We start from the raw sequence: 18,172 nt of genomic DNA on the forward strand, positions 1-18,172 counted from the left end.
AACTAGGCAAAATCCAAGCAGTAGAAAGACTGTTTGTCAATGATATGTAAACAGCTGATTTTACAAACTTGTAGATGCAGTAGGGGTGTTCTTTGTAGACGAATCACACAGCGTACATTAAGGTTTTATATAAATTCAGATCTCTCTTAAAATAATAACTATATTTTATATAAATTCAGATCTCTTTTAGAATAATAGCTGTACGTTAGGTTTGCCTTTATTTACAAGGGGTTCTCAGCTATTCTATATGAATATAACTTTTTGGGTGCAGTGTATCTAAAGTCCAGAATATGAACCAAGTTATACAAGTCCAAGTGAACTTACAATTCAAAGTACGTTCAATCACTCGGTGCACGCGTCTGCTGTTAAGAAAATGAGTGTAACACATAAACTTGCCTGCACCAAGTTCCTTGGTCTGGAGCATTAGGATTCGGTCCCGTCAAGCCAGGAAGGAACAAAGTCGCATATCACTAGAGCGAGAAGACAGCAGTAATTTTTTTTTGAAATATGTATCTTTATTACTCTGCAAGGGAAATATACACCGACGTGTACAAATACAGGTACTCAAAAGGATACAGAGAAGAGTGGAATTTTTATTTTTTGGCCCTTTTTAAAAATAGTTATTATAAATGGATCATTCGGGGAAAGATGTCCTGAGATAAATCATTACCTGTGGCACCGTAGCTTCATTTTATGGCGGCACTAATCTTAGCATTGTAGTAGCTGCCACGTATGATCTTTCAAAATCAAAATCGAAAGTCGTTGCAGCCTGCGAAGCAATTAGCAATACTTTAGATGGCTTGCTGCAAGAAAGTGGACAGAATTGATGATCTTGAGATGGTAGAAGCTACTGCACTTCGTTATGTTGTGATCTTTGCCAATGAGGGGGCCTTTAACGCGAGTGATAATAGCTTCGGATTGTTTATCTCTTGTTAAGAAAATTCAATTGTCAGCGAGGGATCGATCTCATGTTGCAGCTGTTGTTCAAGATATTAAATATAGTGTTTCTAGGACTTGTTCTTTCTCTTTCATCCATGTTCGTAGAAGGTGTAATGAGTTAGCTCATGTGATGGCCAAACTAGCCGATCATTCACAATCCCAAATAATTCGTTTAGGAGTCAGTACATAAAGATTTAATTTCATTTCTTCAATTTGCTCTCCTCTTCTAAGTTTATAGCTTTCGTGCTAACTTCATCAATGTTCCCCACCAAATAAAAAGCCTGTTCGGATAGACCATCTAATTCTCCAGAAAAGATTAGTTGAAATCCCCTAATTGTTTCTGCAAGACCAACATACTTTCCTGGAGAACCATGAAACGATATGGTGCAATGAGGATCCGGATTTGCTTCAGGCCATTCTTTGTAGCGATCGGTTTAATTAATAGCATTCTGCCTTCCTAAAAAAAAGACCTTTGCATGTTCATCACGCAAACGTACGTACATACACGTCGGATGAGCAACCAAATGAAGACCTACACGCATGCATGCATGATCGAGACTGAGTACCCAAAAATCTTTGATACAAACTAGCAAATAGATGCAAATGTACAAACATTAAATGTCGTCTATCCGATCCACATTCAAAGGCTAGGATTGATCTCACTGTCCCACTAGTGGAGGGTTGATTTGAAAAAAAAAATTATACGGCTATGAAATATTGCAAAATAATTTCTCTATTGGTGGGATGGTGGGATCAGTCGCAACCTTCGGATGTGACATTTATTATTTGCACGTTTGCACACATTTACTAATTTGCGTCGAAAATTTCCCCAATGCATGTTCTGATTCCATCTAATAATATAAAGTTGTTCTATATTAACTGTCATATATAATTTCTTTTCAGAAAATTCAAGAGGGCTGCATATACAGGATTGACCTTAGCCTTCCCGTAGTGCTACAGTAATATACCGTCGAGTAGATTGAGCCAATCGAAGCCTAGTGGTGGCAGCTGCACTTTGGGAACAACGGACGTAGACGATCGGTTGGTTATTGTGTGCTGGCTTGGTTGGAGTTTCGAATTATCGATGTGTTCCCTACACTGGGTCCAACGGAATCAATTCCGCAATTGGGCCAAACCCAGGTAGGATCGTCTTCGATGTGAGTGACCCAACCTCCTCGCACACGGGCATTCCAAATGGCAACCGCGCTCTGGGCATTGCACCTCGAACATGACAGAATCGAGGATCCCAGGTAGAAAGTTTTCTAAAAAAACTTTTTCAAACAAGTTGTGAGAGAAGAGTTATCGAGAAAAGTTACCGAGAAAGTTGAGGAAAAGTTATCGAGAAAAGGTTTTTGAGGAAAAGTTATCGAGAAAAAATTTTGAGAATGAGAAAAAGTTTCGACAAAACATTATTGAGGTAAATTTACCAAGAAAAAGTTTTGAAAAAAATTACTGAGAAAAAATATCGACAAATTTTTCAGCACAAACTTCTCAACAAAATTTTTCAACCCAAACTTTCTCAACAAAATTTCAGCCAAAAAAACTTAAAATCGGCCTGGACCAATACGGCCCAACCGGCCCCACACACGCGCGCTAGCGCGTGGCCCACCCCCGAAAGCCCACAGGCCGTGTGCCCCACTCCAAAACAGACGACAGGAAGTGGGCCGTGACTTCCCCACGTGGCGCGCACGCTCCAAACAGCATTCTTGGCGTGACGCAGCTAAGCCACCTTGTGCCGCCGTCTCTTCCGGCAACTGGGGAAAGCGGGCTAGTCGTGCCGCTCGGCCCGACTGGACCTTGTAGTGGCACAGTTAACAGCTGAGATCCTTTGCTTCCTTTTTTTTTTCCTTTCCAATTTTCATTTTCATTTTTCTTCCAAATCTGCCTTTTTAACATTGATGAAAAAAATCGGCGGATCAGCCGATTAATCGGTGATCGGCAGAGCAACGAGTGGATTGTTATTTATTTTGCAGATTTATCACCTTCCAATCAAACATTTATTATCAAAACTATAATATCAGACCATCAAGGTAACACCTTGCTGTCCTAGTTAGTTTTTAGCATATTATACATGTTTACATAAGAACTTTATACCAACCGATTAATTCAGTTAATCCCTAATTAACCGATTAATCCATACTCCCTGGCTGGCTGAGCAGCTACCGATCACCGATTTTTTGAATAATGCTTTTTAATATCTCGCAACTTTGAAATATAAAGGGAAAAGAAATCCCAAATTGGACGACAATGATGGCAGAACTGTATATACCTTTATTTTCAGTGCTTTTCTTTATTACTCATGTTTTCTTTTGTTCCTGTAATTCTTCATGATACTAGTAGCATGTTAAAGAACACCTGGAAATTGTTGACAACAATGATGCTAGATTGATATACCTTTATTTTCAGTGCTTTTCTTTGTTACTCATATTTTCCTTTGTTCCTGTAATTCTTCATGATACTAGTAGCATGTTAAAGAACACCTGAAAATTGTTGACAACAATGATGGTAGATTGATATATACCTTTGTTTTCAGTGCTTTTCTTTGTTACTCATGTTTTCTTTTGTTCCTGTAATTCTTCATGATACTAGTAACATGTTAAAGAACACCTGGAAATTGTTGTCCACACAATGTTATTCCATGCGAAACATGGTGCTGATATTACATCATTGGTTTTTTTTAATCAAAGTATATATCCTGTCATCTTTAAGTTCTGATTCATAATTTCTTGCCATCTTTGTATGATGCAGGGAAATGTGGAAAAAACTGAACTTGGTTGTGTGGGGCTGGATTTTCCTAAATGCTACATTCGGGTGAGCACTGGCGATCAGCCTCGGGATTTAGTCGTCATACTTTTTTCTTTTGAAGCGAATGTTAGATTTGTGGATAAAAATAAGAATACCTGTGAGTAACTAGGCATCTTTGCACTAAAAAGAAGAAAGGCACCCAGATTTGAGCTGAAAGAAGTTCAATCGTCATAGTCTGAACTAAAATTTGGACTCTATTATCATAGAATGTACATTCTTCAATGAAATTCCTTCGACTGTCAAAATGTGAACTGTTTCCCCTCTTACGACCAAAAATTAAACTGGGAACTGAATGCAGATTTTGAAGTTTTCTTAAATCTGAAAACCATCTCCACTTCTAGATTATGGCTACCTTTTTCTTCTTAAAAAATTAAGTTCATAACCACCTGATTGCAGATTTCAATTAGTACAGTACAAGGATTTAGTGCCTCCTTAGTTTCATGCATAATCACTTTGACTGTCAGTTACCTTACTGTGCAAACTCTACCGTTTCCTATACATTGTTATGCTAATTTTTTACTTCATTTATACATACCCTCTATCTGTTTCAAAAGTAAAATTTCCTCATGTATTGTAGAGTCGTCCTGGCAATGGGGTTGTACTACTACAGGCTGCAGGCCACCAGCGCCGCGTACTCTGTGAACTTCCTGAACCTGATCCCCATTGTCACCTTCGTCATCGCCATCGTGCTCCGGTAGGTATATTTGAACTAATCATGCATGAAACTTTACATAATGTTATATACATGTAGCCATTAACGATATATCTGCATTCACACAATGTTGTTCAATTCAGGGCGGAGAATCTGGCGCTGGGAATGTGGCCTGGCAAGATGAAGCTCCTGGGCGCGCTGTTGTGCGTGGGCGGGATGATGGTGGTGAGCTTGTTCAAAGGCCGGCTGCTGCACCTGTGGCCTACCCACCTGCTCAAATACTCACACGACCAGCCACCGGTGAGCTGCACCGGCGTTCACGGCATGGTCGCCGGCACACTCTTCTTGTGCGGCAGCTGCCTGAGCTACGCCTTGTGGTTCATCGTGCAGGTACTGCCGATATCGATTCTTCAGTACGTTTTGGAATCTCTCTCTGTGATTAACATATTATTCAGTCTTGGCTGGATTCTCACTTGTGACTGCAAATTGATGCAAAACAAAACAGGCTAGGCTTGTGAAGGTGTTTCCATCAAGGTACTGGGCGACGACGCTGACGTGCTTGCTGGGAAGCCTGCAATCCTTTGTGATTGGCATCTTGCTGAATCACGACAGGGCTGATTGGAAGCTCAAGTGGGACCTGCAGCTTCTGCCAAGGGACCAGGATCAGATGCAGTTCTAATTGCTACTGTAATTTAAGAAGTAGGTCCTGATCCAACCCTCCAGCAAGGAGACAATGGACCAGATCAAACCGAGTGCACCTCTACTTACTTTAAGCTACTTGTTGAGTAAAGCTACTGCATGAGAGCATATACTAACAAAATAAAAATACCCACATCTCTTCATTTGATCAATAATTAGTATTCTGCAAACATTTTACATTCACCGTGACACAAAGAGCTTATACTAAGTAACACAAAAGAGTATATTCTAAACTGAGAGTCATTGATGTATTCTATTAATAATCTCATGTACAAAAGCTTTGCATTACCCAAAAGTTGACTTTATGGGACCTTCCATCCATGATTCTGCAAACAGAATCATTTGAAGCTAAGAATTTCTCTATTGAATGGAATTATAGCTGAAAAATTCACCTATACTTGCATCGAAGTTTTGCTAAAGGTGCTACCCATCTAACCCTTCAAAGGAGTGAGGATTACTGACATATTGAACAACATTTAAACTTAAAAAAACAGAGAGGTTATAAAGAAGATAACAACATAGTCAAATTAAACTTCAACACCTTGGTTAAAAAAAAAAATTCAACAAATGTGTCAGCATACCATAAGAAGCTTGGTATAGCTACTAAGTGATTCATATTCTTGATATCCTTCTGCAGCAGCACCCATGTTTATGTCATATGCTTGTGACTCAGTCATCTTACTCCCCTTTTTTCTTGTTGCACAGGTTTGCTTAATTTGTTCTTCTTTGCTTTTTGAAATTTGTCAACCCAACTTTTCTTTCGTTTTTTATCCACCTTTTCGGCTTTGTTTTTTCTTTAGACTAACCACATGTGCAAATTGCCCAAGTAAATTGAATGATGCTCTGGCATTAGACTTTTCAGCATCAACATTTGGAGTTTCTCTGATTTTTTCTTCTACCTGCTTACTAATTCTATGAAGTGCTTCTTCCACTAGCATGTAGGATTCTTCAAAATCAGCATGTCGTGAAGCCAATGGAAGGAATTTTTGGTAGAGATATATGTACCGAAGTGCATCATCTACCTTAGGATTTTCAACTATATACCTCTCATACATGTCTTGGATAATTCCTGACCTTGCACATTGAGTCCATCGCTTCAAAATGTATCTTTCAAGCAATACCTTAATATTGATCAAATCGAGAGCTTTCAGGGCATGTCTACACAACAGACCAATTCTCTCAAAAAGTCGACAACTACACGAGACTAACTGATCAGCAGCATTGGCATTAACCTTGCACTCTTCTTCAAGTGTAAATATCTCTTCAAGAGCTCCAATTGCAATGACAAATTCATCCATTCCATCTGAATCTTTTGTGTAGACCGCCATGGATTTTTCATATTCACCTTGGAAGACTTCAAATAATACAGGTGTGTAAAGCTTACCTGCTTGTATCAACATAGGGGTCATCATCATAATCATTGCCTCCTTTTTTGGGATTCAAATTCAGCTTGTAAAATCATAATCATTGCCTCCTTTTTTGGGATTCAAATTCAGCTTGTAACGCATTCTCTCTCTTATCTTCAACAACATGCTCCACACGTTTGAGGAATCTAATGATGTCAAGATCTGATTTCAAATGGCCTTTCAATGCATTATTTAAGCTCTCACTTAATTGAGTACTTCACATCCCTATTGTAAAAGTGTTCAACATGTTGCACTCATCACAGTTCTCTTTCAACATGAAGATGCTATCCAACCAAGTCACTTTATTGACTTTTCTTTTCATGGCATCAAATTTTTCTTCAAATTCTACCTTTTGCTCATACTCATACATGCAAGAACTGAAATATGATAGGATACTTGAATCTTTTTCCTTCAGAGAACTCAAGTGCTTTACTGCATTTTGTGATATATGCCAAGTACATAAACCATGACATGCACTTGTAAAGACATCACACTGCTTTCCCCATTGTAATATCTTGAGATGTGAAAATTGTTTGAGGTTGCTCTTGATTATGTGTTGGCAAAAATGTATTGAACAACCACTTGAATGACTCAAATGTCTCATCGTACATCAATGCAGCACCAAAAATCACGATCTCTCTAAACTGATTGAAACCCACAAACATACCAAATGGTCCATATTCTTTGTTGGTTCCAAATGTGGTGTCAAATGTGACCACATCACCAAAGTGAGTACAATCAACAATCATCTTTAGATCAGGCCAAAATATATTTGCTATTTGTTCTTCAAAATCCATTTGTATTGCATACTGAAACGAGGGATTCTCCGCAACTTGATCCTAGAAATATTTTAGAAACTACCAGCCTCACCATACAACATATCCCTTTGGCGCTTAGTTCACAAATAATTCTTATGATCACGATGGGTGTACCCAAGGTTAGCTGACCTACCAACATGTCGACTAAGAAACTCATGTGTGGCTTTAGGTCCAATACCAAAATCGTCAGCTACCTCAATTTCAACAGCTTGATGTTTGGAAATGTTCCTTTGTGATGACATCAGATGGCTTGTTTGTGGAGTTTGAAGCATGTGGTTGTGCTCAACAAATAAGCCGTGTACCTTATAAGTCATATTTTCTCTATCCAATGTAATGCCCATATGAACTTTACGAGCTCGATTACACTTGGCAACACAAAATTTCTTATCTTTTGCTCGAGAACCCTGATTTGAACAAATAAATTTGCTAGAAGTTGCTAATCCATCAGGATCACCCATGTTTGTGTAACACTTTCGGACATCAAGACCCACTCAACCACCATATGTGACTCAAAATTCCTAAGCTTTCTCGAAACTGCTAAATGTCATGTCAATTTGAGACATCCAATAAGGAGTTGTACCCATCTTGCTATAAGATAGATGATACCTAAAATTCAAGAATGGCAACAACAAAGAAAATGCTACGACAAACAAATGTCAAACGAGAAATCCAAGAAAGAGTTTTGCAGAGAGTTACCTGCCCAGATTTTCCTCCACCGTCATTACAGTCATTGCATTGAACTCCAATAATAATTGCATATGGTCAATTATGGTATGCCTTTTCTATGCTTTAGTTGGGAGGGAGAAAGAGCTCATGAATTGCCATAGAATGGGTTTCTGGTGTTGCAGTCTCGCCTAGGAAGAAAATGGCGCCAAAGTATACTCTTTTCTTTGGCTTTTCCCTCCAAAAGTAGCTGCTGGTAGCAAAAGTAAAGACTAAAGGAGGGAAGAGATGTGATCTCATCCTAGACATTGCTTGCACCTTGAAGGGCTCAGATGTACCTACTGCTTAAGTTGCATTAGTAGTTAGGACTGCACCTGATCCTGGTCCCATGCCAAGCCCTGTGTATGACAATATTTTGTCGTAAATACACATAATACAAATACATATACATAGCAATATAAAAAAGAGAGAGAAAGAAAATGAAAGATGAAACATGGTCTCTTGTTTGCTGCTCGGCCCAGGAGCATCTGCCATTCTATTATATGTGTTTCAAGTATTATATATCTTTTTTTCTGAAACATATTAAGGGTATTAGATGTCACCAAGTATAATTTACTACCCACTGTTACTGTAAATACATGTAACAAAGCATTTTTTACAAACTTTACCAAGTTTAAAGGGTTTGTCCTTAATGATCATGATTCATATTTTATTATTCTACTCTTTATTGACATAAACTCTAGTTATTTTCAATTATAGAGATTTTTTTAGCAACTTCTACGGTAGGTCCATATCAAACTAGCAAATGCAATATCAGGACGTTGAATGGATATATATCATCATCCATTATATGAAAGGTCATACATTTGCCACTATGGACGAATTTGTGTATGAATAAGAAAAAAGATGTTTTAAGCTGATTATGGAACATGGATTCATGACAACACCTGCATTTTATTCTTCTGAAGAATAAAAAATAGATTAACCCAATATTAAGAGAAAATTATACTTTTTACAAGGATGATTCAATAGCTTTTATAACCGATTCAAATTTGTATCTGATCTCAATGTCCAGGAAGAAATCACATTAATTGTATTTAGACATCCCCTTTAGCAAACTGTAGCTGGTAAGTGTCTGTGTTCCTTCATTGTTTGATTTACTCTTGGTTCGTGTGTACTATTCTAGCGTAGTGTGTAGAGACGCATCACCGTTGGGTGTACGAGACGACGTATGGCAATCAGATGTTCCCGTGCATGCTGTCGCTGTGGTATATGGAGTTCCAAGGAGCATATGTGGGAGAAATTTATCATCTCCAACCATATTTCTTTTATTTTATTTCCTTTCCGATTTTTCTTTCTGTTCTCATTCTCTTTATTTTCTCTCACCTCTAATAACTTTTTTTCGAAGGTATTCGTAAAGAGAAAGGAGAGAGAATCCCGTTTTGAAAGGAATGATCTTGAGAATCTTTTCGTGACAAGAACCGTGAAGAGAAATCGTTAGAGTGCTAAAGAAAACAAAAATTTCTTCGTAAAAAGATTTTAGTCTCTAACGGAAATTCTTTAGAGATGTTCTAAGTAAGATACGAAGGCGCCAACTCCAGCGCCTGTCTTTCCTGTTGCTGCGCTCGTGGCAGAAGCACATGTACGTGGGGACTGACCGTGGAGCACGTTGCTGATCTGCTCACGCGCGAGGTCCCTTCACTGGGACGAACCTGTTATGCTGGGAGTGTCTACATGCTTCACCAAGGATTCTGATGAGAAAAGAGAAAAGAAACCAACAAAAAAATGTATATCGCTTTAAAAAATTATGGCTACTAGCTAAGCTCAGTTCCTATGTGGATGCTCATTTTGTGGCCGTCTTTAATTTCTGAGTTCTGACCATGTCAATCAGGTCAGGTGATATATGGCATGGATGGATTTCCTGTTTATTCAAATTCTCATAAACAAATCCTCGATCACTCCAATATGGAATGGAATGGAATGGAAGATTGGACAGGTGTCTGAAACAAGTCCATACCATACATACACGACAAGGAAAAAGCGCTTGACCCATGTCCAGACACACCCACACGCAGGGGCGAAGCTAGGTGAGCCCACCCGAGTGCATCGGTATCAGAGTCCTAATGATTTTTTAGTTATTAGTATCTCGTTTTTACCTCTTGCGACCGGAGCAGTTGCTCTGGCCTCCAAATCTCAGGCCTCCTCATCATACATGTACATGTGTATTGTATAATAGTACATTTTAGTTTTTAGTCTAAAACTCTAGTTTTCGGTCACACGTGAATGTTTTATGGGCCGATCCAAAAGTGGAGCACCAGAGTAGTAATCCGCAGTCCATCATCCGCTCTCTACAAAGGTCCCCTAACTTGATTGTTGCCTCTCCCGGATGCCTGGTTTGTTTAGTCGCACTCGCACATCGTGCGTTCGAGTCCAGAGACGCAGAGGAAAAGGTCAATCGGATTGCTTTCCTCCTCCCAGCGTCGCCTTCTTCATTTGGCCTTCAGCGAGACGCGATCAACAATAGCAACTTCATAAATGAAGGTACGCCCTAACGCAGAAACGTCTCACCTGACACATGATGATTTATTAATGCTCCGGTTCTCCCCACCCCAAGTCCTATGGTTGCATGCTCATTGCAATTTGCTTATTTGCAGCATGCCATCAAAGATACAAATTATTGCGATTTGCGAATTCTACATGATAAGTAGTAAGATTTACTTTAGTCGATTGAGTGCTTTTATAGATTTGCACTAGTTTTCAACCGCTAATGTGTTACTTTTTTCAATTTTTAGCATATTCTTATGTTATGTCATCTAGAAAGTATGTATCTGATAGCGTAAAAAGAAAAAAAAAAGAAAAGGAGCAGAAGAGTTGATAGAATAACAGAAGAAGCCATTGACAAATTTTTGAAGGGTAAGATGGGCACTTCATGTAATCTAGATGAGTTGACGATAGTTGCTATGGAGCAGCAAGCTAACGAGAATATGAAATATCATAGCCCTAAAGATCATATTGATGATGTAAATAGCCATGATCTCTAGAAAGTCATTGAGGTGAACGTTATTTTTATATACTTTAAGTATTTATCAAAAATAACTTTTTTAATGCATATAATTTTATTTTAAAATTAATATTTATTAATTTTTTGATGTTCTAATGTAATGGACTCAATTTTTAATTTCACCTTAGATAATCAAAATCTCAGGACCGGCCCTACATCCAAATCTAGCTATATGCAGCAAAAAACTATCAGCACAGGCTAGCGTGCACTATCATAGCGTTGGTTCTAGCTTCGCTTCTGTCCACACGCCGTCAAACTTATTAACTTTACATGTAGTCTGTGAGTATGAAAATGGCTCACAGACAGGGAGGTACAGCAAGCTTGTCTCGTGTTGTAGTGGGTGATGAGATCAAACCCTGTACTAGGTTTTGCGAAATGTTGAAGACATGCATACAAAAGACACAAAATCATAAATCAATAAAAATTTCTCATGAAAGTTTTTGGTGAAATCTTTGTCCCAAAAGTTTTTGATGAAAATTTCTCCTAAATTTTTTCTTCAGAAGTGTTTTCTTTAGTTCTTATCAGTGATTTTTTTTCCACGTACAGAGTTTGAGCTAAAACTCTTTCCTAATTGTTTAAGCTAAGTAATTGTATTTCTTAAGTATTTGTTTTTCTCATTCAAAACCTCACTTGCATGCATAATGTGATAATGATCACAAGGATAAGACTGCCATTATTATTGATTGTGCTTAGTAATTTTGTAAACCTGATTATGAATGATATCAGCTTGCTAACATGCCATACGCTGCTACAGTAATACGTATATACACACACAAACACAAGTACCATTCATCTGGGCTACTTGAGCTACTTTACTCCAAAATTTAATGATCCAGATAGAGTACATGAATGATTCCTGTATATATGATCAAAATAAGTATCAATGAATGGATATGTACAAAATCCAATGCGAGCGACCTCACAACCATGACTGCATGTTGACCATGCAGTCGTTAGTCAAACACTCTCCGAGAGACTTGAGAGAGAGAGTGAGTGAGAGTGAGTGAGAGTGAGAGAGAGCACTGAAAAAAATCCAGGCCTCCTCCATCCTCCACCTCGATTCGCGACCAAACCTTACTTTGCCGTGCATTGCCTCGTCTTCTTTCGCGGCGGCGCGGCGCCAATATGGCGGACGAATCGTGGAAGGGAGAGGAAGATGCGGCGTCGCAGGAGGAGGCCGTGGTGATCAAGCCCGCAGGGGCGGGGGCGGGGGCGGGGGCGTTGGAGACGGCGGCGCTGCCGCTGGGCATGGTGCTGGTGCAGGTGTTCACGGTGGCGATGCTGCTCCTCTCCAAGCTGGCCCTCAACACCGGCATGCGACCCTTCGTCCTCATCGTCTACCGCAACCTCATCGCCGCCGCCGCCGTCGCGCCCCTCGCGCTCATCTTCGAGAGGTACTACTTGAACATTTCCTAGCTCCTTTTCCTCCAAGAAAAGAAAGAAAATTCTTCCGCGTTCCTGGTGTTTTGTTTAATCTGGACATGTCATTTTAATTCGTATGGGCGATCGGTGATTACGAACGTGATTAACCTAACACTAGCTAGAATGATTAATACAACTGAATGCACATGCTTATGTACATGCATGTATAAGCCAAAATTGATATCTATAGCCGAACCTTCATAATCTGTTTTCTGCGTGCATGCATATCTAAGCCAACGGCCTCTTCTATCCTCTGATGATCATGCACAGGCCATTCATTCTATTTATCTCAAAAAGAGAACTTGCAGTAGTACCTAGTACGAGTTTACTATCTAGTGATGAAGGAGAAGTTCAGGTTCCTGAACTTTTTTTTTCCTCCTAGGCCTCTCGTTCAAGAACTAAGAGAGCCGATGCCCTTTTTTCCCCCCATTCTAGCTACCAGCGTCTGTTCTTCCTGCGTACGCACGTCAGTACTTTCTTTCTTCTTCTCTGCTGTTTTTTTTTTCTTTGAGCAAGAAACCATGCAACAACTGGTACCACTGACGGCTCAATAACAAGAATCAATAGTAGATACAGTAGTGGCGTGCTTGTATCGGGGGTCAGAGTGTATCACTACTGCAGAAAGTTTCAGTTAAAGTTCTGAATTACTACTGAAGTACAGACACCAAGTAGATTGTGTTCATGGATGAACATTGATTGATAAAAGGGTCGTTTGGATGATCCAATGTATGCATCCGCAATCCAAGGCGCAACAGGAAGTAGCTGTTGACTACCAACTGTACTCACAGCCAAAGGACAACCAGTCCAAACTTCAATTGACTGCTGCTGCGTTCAGATTCGACCAAACGGGAAAATTTTCAAAGCGATTTGATCTGTGTCTTTGTCTTTTTGAGTGTAATACAGTAGTTGATTCCCTGATGACGAAATACGGTACCAGCAGACGTGACTGATTACCAAGCAGGAACTGCCTCTAATTGCAGTGGTAATCCAACTGATCATGATCTGGCTCACAGACGGATAAAGTAACCCATACGATAAAGCAACACTGACGGATAATGTCTGTCACCATCTCATCTCGTCTCATGGCTCACAGACGGATAAAGCAACCCTCTTGTCGCGTTTTTTTTATCAGAGATTACCTCGGCTTATATTAAAAACTAATTAAACAAAGTTCACAACCATCCATTTATTTATGCCAAGCCATATCCGGATACAGTAACTCATGCAGAATTACTCATATTAGTAGCACTAAAACAGACAAGTGCTTGTTACTGCACTGTCAGCACCTACTGATTGTGTATGTTGTGCCTACCTGCATGCTAATGCAAAAGAGGAAAATTAAAGGTGAATCAACCTCTCCTCTGCTCAACCAATCAGAGTATGATTGTTGGATGTAGGAAGATAGATATTAGCGGCCTACTTCTAATATTATTTAAATATTTAATTCTAAATATAACGACATTTGCAAAATGAAATCGCCTTGGCCCAGTTAGCACCTGAGCTCCTTTGCACGCCTTTGTTTTCCTTTCCAATTTTCATTTTCACTACGGTAAATATATTATAATAAAATAAAGGTAATTGTACAGAAAAAGAAGAGAAAACCAAACTATACAAAGGCAAGGAAGCCCAAACCAGAAGGGCAAAAAGAAGAAAATAGGAAAGCAAGCAAGAATCCTCTAAGTAAAAGACAAAATCCAGTCAAGAACCACATGTCTAATGTCGTACTTGAATCTGTGAGCTTGAAACAAGATATCTTCCTTGAAATTCTTCTTCCAAAGTGTAAAGTTCGGATGTTTGTGCTCAAAGATGAAGGCATTTCGTTGTTTTCAAATATTCCAAGCTCCAATAATGAAGATTTCCATGAAGAAAGAGGATCCGAAGACATTTTTTGCTTTGATCATCATTTGAAAGAAAGGTTTGGAGAAATCCCATTCAATCCCAATGGAATTACAACACATCATGCTGAAGTTACAACCAAAAAAGAGATGGAATACCGTTTCTTCAATTTGGAGTCTGCAAAGAACACAGTTGTAATTTTCATTTTCCAATTTGAAGTTTTTCCTTTTAAAACTGTTCCTTGTATTGAGTCTGTCCATCAAGAGTAGCCAAGAGAAAACTCTAAGTTTGTTACAACATTTAGAATCCCATATCCATTTGAAAGGTTGTGGGGAGAGATGTGTTTATAAGGCAGATTGTAACATTTCTTAAAAGAATACATCTGTGATCCCCATAAATAATACCAAGTATCCTTGGCATTCTCCTGAATCTATAAATCTTGAATGAGCTCTTGAAATTTAATATATTCTTCATATGCTTGAGCAGATAAAGGGGGTGTGAAACTGCCTTTCTATACTGTTATTCATCAAAAATTCTGCTATTGAGATGTTTTTGTTTTTTTAATGGAAAAAAGTATTGAGAACTTTTCTTCTAACAGGTGATTGTTCCAAATGTCAGACCAGACCAAAACTGTTTTCCCACATCCAAAAGAGCAGACAACAATTCCCTTGAACAAAACATTAAGCATTAAGACATCTTTCCACAAGAAGTATCCTTTTTCACTGGAGGTATGAGACACTTGACCATTTTTATAGTAAGAACCCCAAATCAGTTTAACTCAGGGTAAGTCCTTTTGATTATAGAATTTGTCCAAATGTTTGAGCATAAGAGCATTGTTCTAATTTCTGAAATTGACAACACCTAACCCTCCTTTGGATTTGGGTTTGCACACCTTTTTCCATACAACTAAAGAATTATTTTTTGCATTAATATCAGACCTTCTCTATAGGCAGTGTCTTCTTGCTCTATCTATGTAATCAATCATTGCAATTGGAACTTCTAAAGTACACATTGTATAAGTTAGAAGAGAAGAGATGACATAGTTAGTTGCAGTCTGCCAGCATGAGAAAGAAGTGATGATGTGGAGTTTAGTCTTCTGTTAAAGAACACCTGGAAATTGTTGTCCACACAATGTTTTTCCATGCGAAAGATGGTGCTGATATTGCATCATTAGTTTTTTTTTAATCAAAGTATATATCCTGTCATCTTTAAGATCTAATTCATAATTTCTTGCCATCTTTGTATGATGCAGGGAAATGTGGAAAAAACTGAACTTGGTTGTGGGGGGCTGGATTCTCCTAAATGCTACATTCGGGTGAGCACTGGCGATCAGCCTCGGGATTTAGTAGTCATACTTTTTTTCTTTTGATGCGAATGTTAGATTTGTGGATAAAAATAAGAATACCTGTGAGTAACTAGGCATCTTTGCAATAAAAAGAAGAAAGGCACCCAGATTTGAGCCGAAAGAAGTTCAATTGTCATAGTCTGAACTAAAATTTGGACTCTATCATCATAATATCTACATTCTTCAATGAAATTCCTTCAAAATGAACTCTACTCTCAGTCCTCTGTTCTTAGCTTGGCTACATTTTTCTTTCTTCCTTGTTTATTCTTCTGTTTTGTGGCTTTTAGCCTCTTTGGCTTTAATAAAATTCACACTGAGGGCCTCCCTCGCTGTTTTCCTTTTAAAAAAAATCCTTCAACTTTAAAATTGTGAACTGTCTCCCCTCTAAGACAAAAATAAAACTGGGACCTGAATGCAGATTTTGAAGTTTGCTTAAACTTGAAAACCATCTACAGTTCTAGATTATGGCTACCTTTAATTTTTGTAAAAAATTAAGTTCATAACCACCTGATTGCAGATTTCAATTAGTACAGTACAAGGATGTATAGTAGTGCCTCATTAGTTTCATGCATAAACACTTTGACTGTCAGTTATCTTCCTGTGCAAACTCTACCTTTTCCTATACATTGTTATGCCAATTTTTACTTCATTTCTACATATGTACTTAGGGATGCAAGTTTTGTATTTTCTAGGTCATTGGATCAACCCAAAAAAAAAAAAAAGAACTAAAGATTCACCCTCGCCCAATTAAATTAAGAAAAAAATGAACTAAGTGTTGACCTAAAACTAACCATTGGGCACCTACTTACATCCCTATATATATCCTCTAGCTGTTTTGAAATTAAAATTTCCTCATGTATTGTATTGTATTGTATTGTATTGGATTGTAGAGTCGTCCTGGCAATGGGGTTGTACTACTACGGGCTGCAGGCCACCAGCGCCACGTACTCTGCAAACTTCCTGAACCTGATCCCCATTGTCACCTTCGTCATCGCTGTCGTGCTCCGGTAGGTATATTTGAACTAATCATGCACGAAACTTTACATAATGTTATATACATGTGGCCATTAACGGCATATCTGCATTCGCACAACGTTGTTCAATTCAGGTCAGAGAAGCTAGCGCTGGGAAAGTGGCCTGGCAAGATGAAGCTCCTGGGCGCGCTGCTGTGTGTGGGCGGGACGATGGTTGTGAGCCTCATTAAAGGCCGGCTGCTGCACCTGTGGCCTGCCCACCTGCTGAAATACTCGCATACCCAGCCACCGGTGAGCGCCACCGGCGTTCACCGCATGGTCGCCGGCACACTCTTCTTGTGCGGCAGCTGCCTCAGCTACGCCCTGTGGTTCATCGTGCAGGTACTGCCGATTCTTCGATATGTTTTTGAATCTCTCTCTGTGATTAACATATTATTCAGTCTTGGCCGGATTCTCACTTGTGTCTGCAAATTGATGCAAAACAAAACAAAACAGGTTAGGCTTGCGAAGGTGTTTCCATCAAGGTACTGGGCGACGATGCTGACGTGCCTGCTGGGAAGCCTACAATCCTTTGTGATTGGCATCTTGCTGAGCCACGACAGGGATGAGTGGAAGCTCAACTGGGACCTGCAGCTTCTGACAGTCGTCTACTCGGTACACCACCCATGTCAAGCACTGCCGACTAAATAATAATGGCTAGTGTAGTGTGATCAATATATATATATATAATTGGCTCTAATCGATCATCTGCTGTTCCGATCAGGGGGTGTTCAACACGGGCATCACCTTCGTTCTCATCTCGTGGGTGATAAGTCGCCGGGGGCCGATCTACCCTCCGATGTTCAACTCGCTGTCGCTGATCATCACCACGATCATGGACTCTGTGCTGCTCGGCACCAACATCTACTTGGGGAGCGTGCTGGGGACGCTGCTCGTCATCGTGGGGCTGTACGCGTTCCTGTGGGGCAAAGGCAAGGAGCTGCAGCTCGCCGCAGCGGCGAAGAAGCAGGAGGCGCAGCAGCGACGACAGGGTGGAGACGAGATGGCCTAGCAATGTAGCCTGATCTGATACAAGAGATTAGTTGCAGGCGAGCTAGCTATATATTTGTAGGATCGATCGCTGGATGAGGATCCAAGAGACGGACATCTTCGGATGTAACGTGATTGCCCGGTTTAAACTGAAGTGCACATTATGTAGAGTAGATATCGTTTTGGATGTAGAGGTTATTTTTTCGAAGAGTACGGCAAGATCTACCGATTTTATTAGACTAGAGAGTAGATTAAGAAGTAAGGTACAAAAGCGTGTACATTACTAGTCTATAAAAGCCAAAAAGACGCACACGGCATCAGAGAAACACTAGGAGCAAGTAGTTAAGAAGATAGGGGAAACTACCGCCGTCAGGTTAGCATGTGGGCTACTAGGTGTTTATAAATTTGCTCCATAGTCGCACAAACCACCTCCATCGTGCTCTGGCTTGAGTGTTGGATCCTGGCGTTACGTCCTTCCAAATATTCTACCAAAAGAAAAGCACCACGCCTTGGAAGTCAACAC

The 18,172-nt window shown here is 39.6% G+C and overlaps 2 protein-coding genes across 2 annotated transcripts; both read left to right on the top strand.

Moving 5' to 3' along the window:
• Positions 1-2,133: 2,133 nt before the first annotated feature.
• LOC133927487 (WAT1-related protein At5g64700-like) lies at positions 2,134-5,075 on the top strand. The gene is made up of 5 exons (XM_062373979.1): positions 2,134-2,189; positions 3,688-3,750; positions 4,322-4,438; positions 4,540-4,786; positions 4,902-5,075. Exons 1-5 carry the CDS (start codon positions 2,134-2,136, stop codon positions 5,073-5,075), a joined length of 657 nt encoding a protein of 218 aa, XP_062229963.1.
• Positions 5,076-12,272: 7,197 nt separating this feature from the next.
• On the top strand, positions 12,273-17,784 carry LOC133927826 (WAT1-related protein At5g64700-like). The gene is made up of 6 exons (XM_062374209.1): positions 12,273-12,437; positions 15,554-15,616; positions 16,537-16,653; positions 16,755-17,001; positions 17,116-17,274; positions 17,384-17,784. The coding sequence occupies exons 1-6, from the start codon at positions 12,292-12,294 to the stop codon at positions 17,669-17,671; spliced, it is 1,020 nt and encodes a 339-aa protein (XP_062230193.1). The 5' UTR covers positions 12,273-12,291; the 3' UTR covers positions 17,672-17,784.
• The last annotated feature ends 388 nt before the right edge of the window (positions 17,785-18,172 follow it).

The sequence above is a fragment of the Phragmites australis genome, chromosome 8 (genome assembly GCF_958298935.1).
Source record: "Phragmites australis chromosome 8, lpPhrAust1.1, whole genome shotgun sequence".
In the NCBI taxonomy this organism is placed as follows: domain Eukaryota; kingdom Viridiplantae; phylum Streptophyta; class Magnoliopsida; order Poales; family Poaceae; genus Phragmites; species Phragmites australis.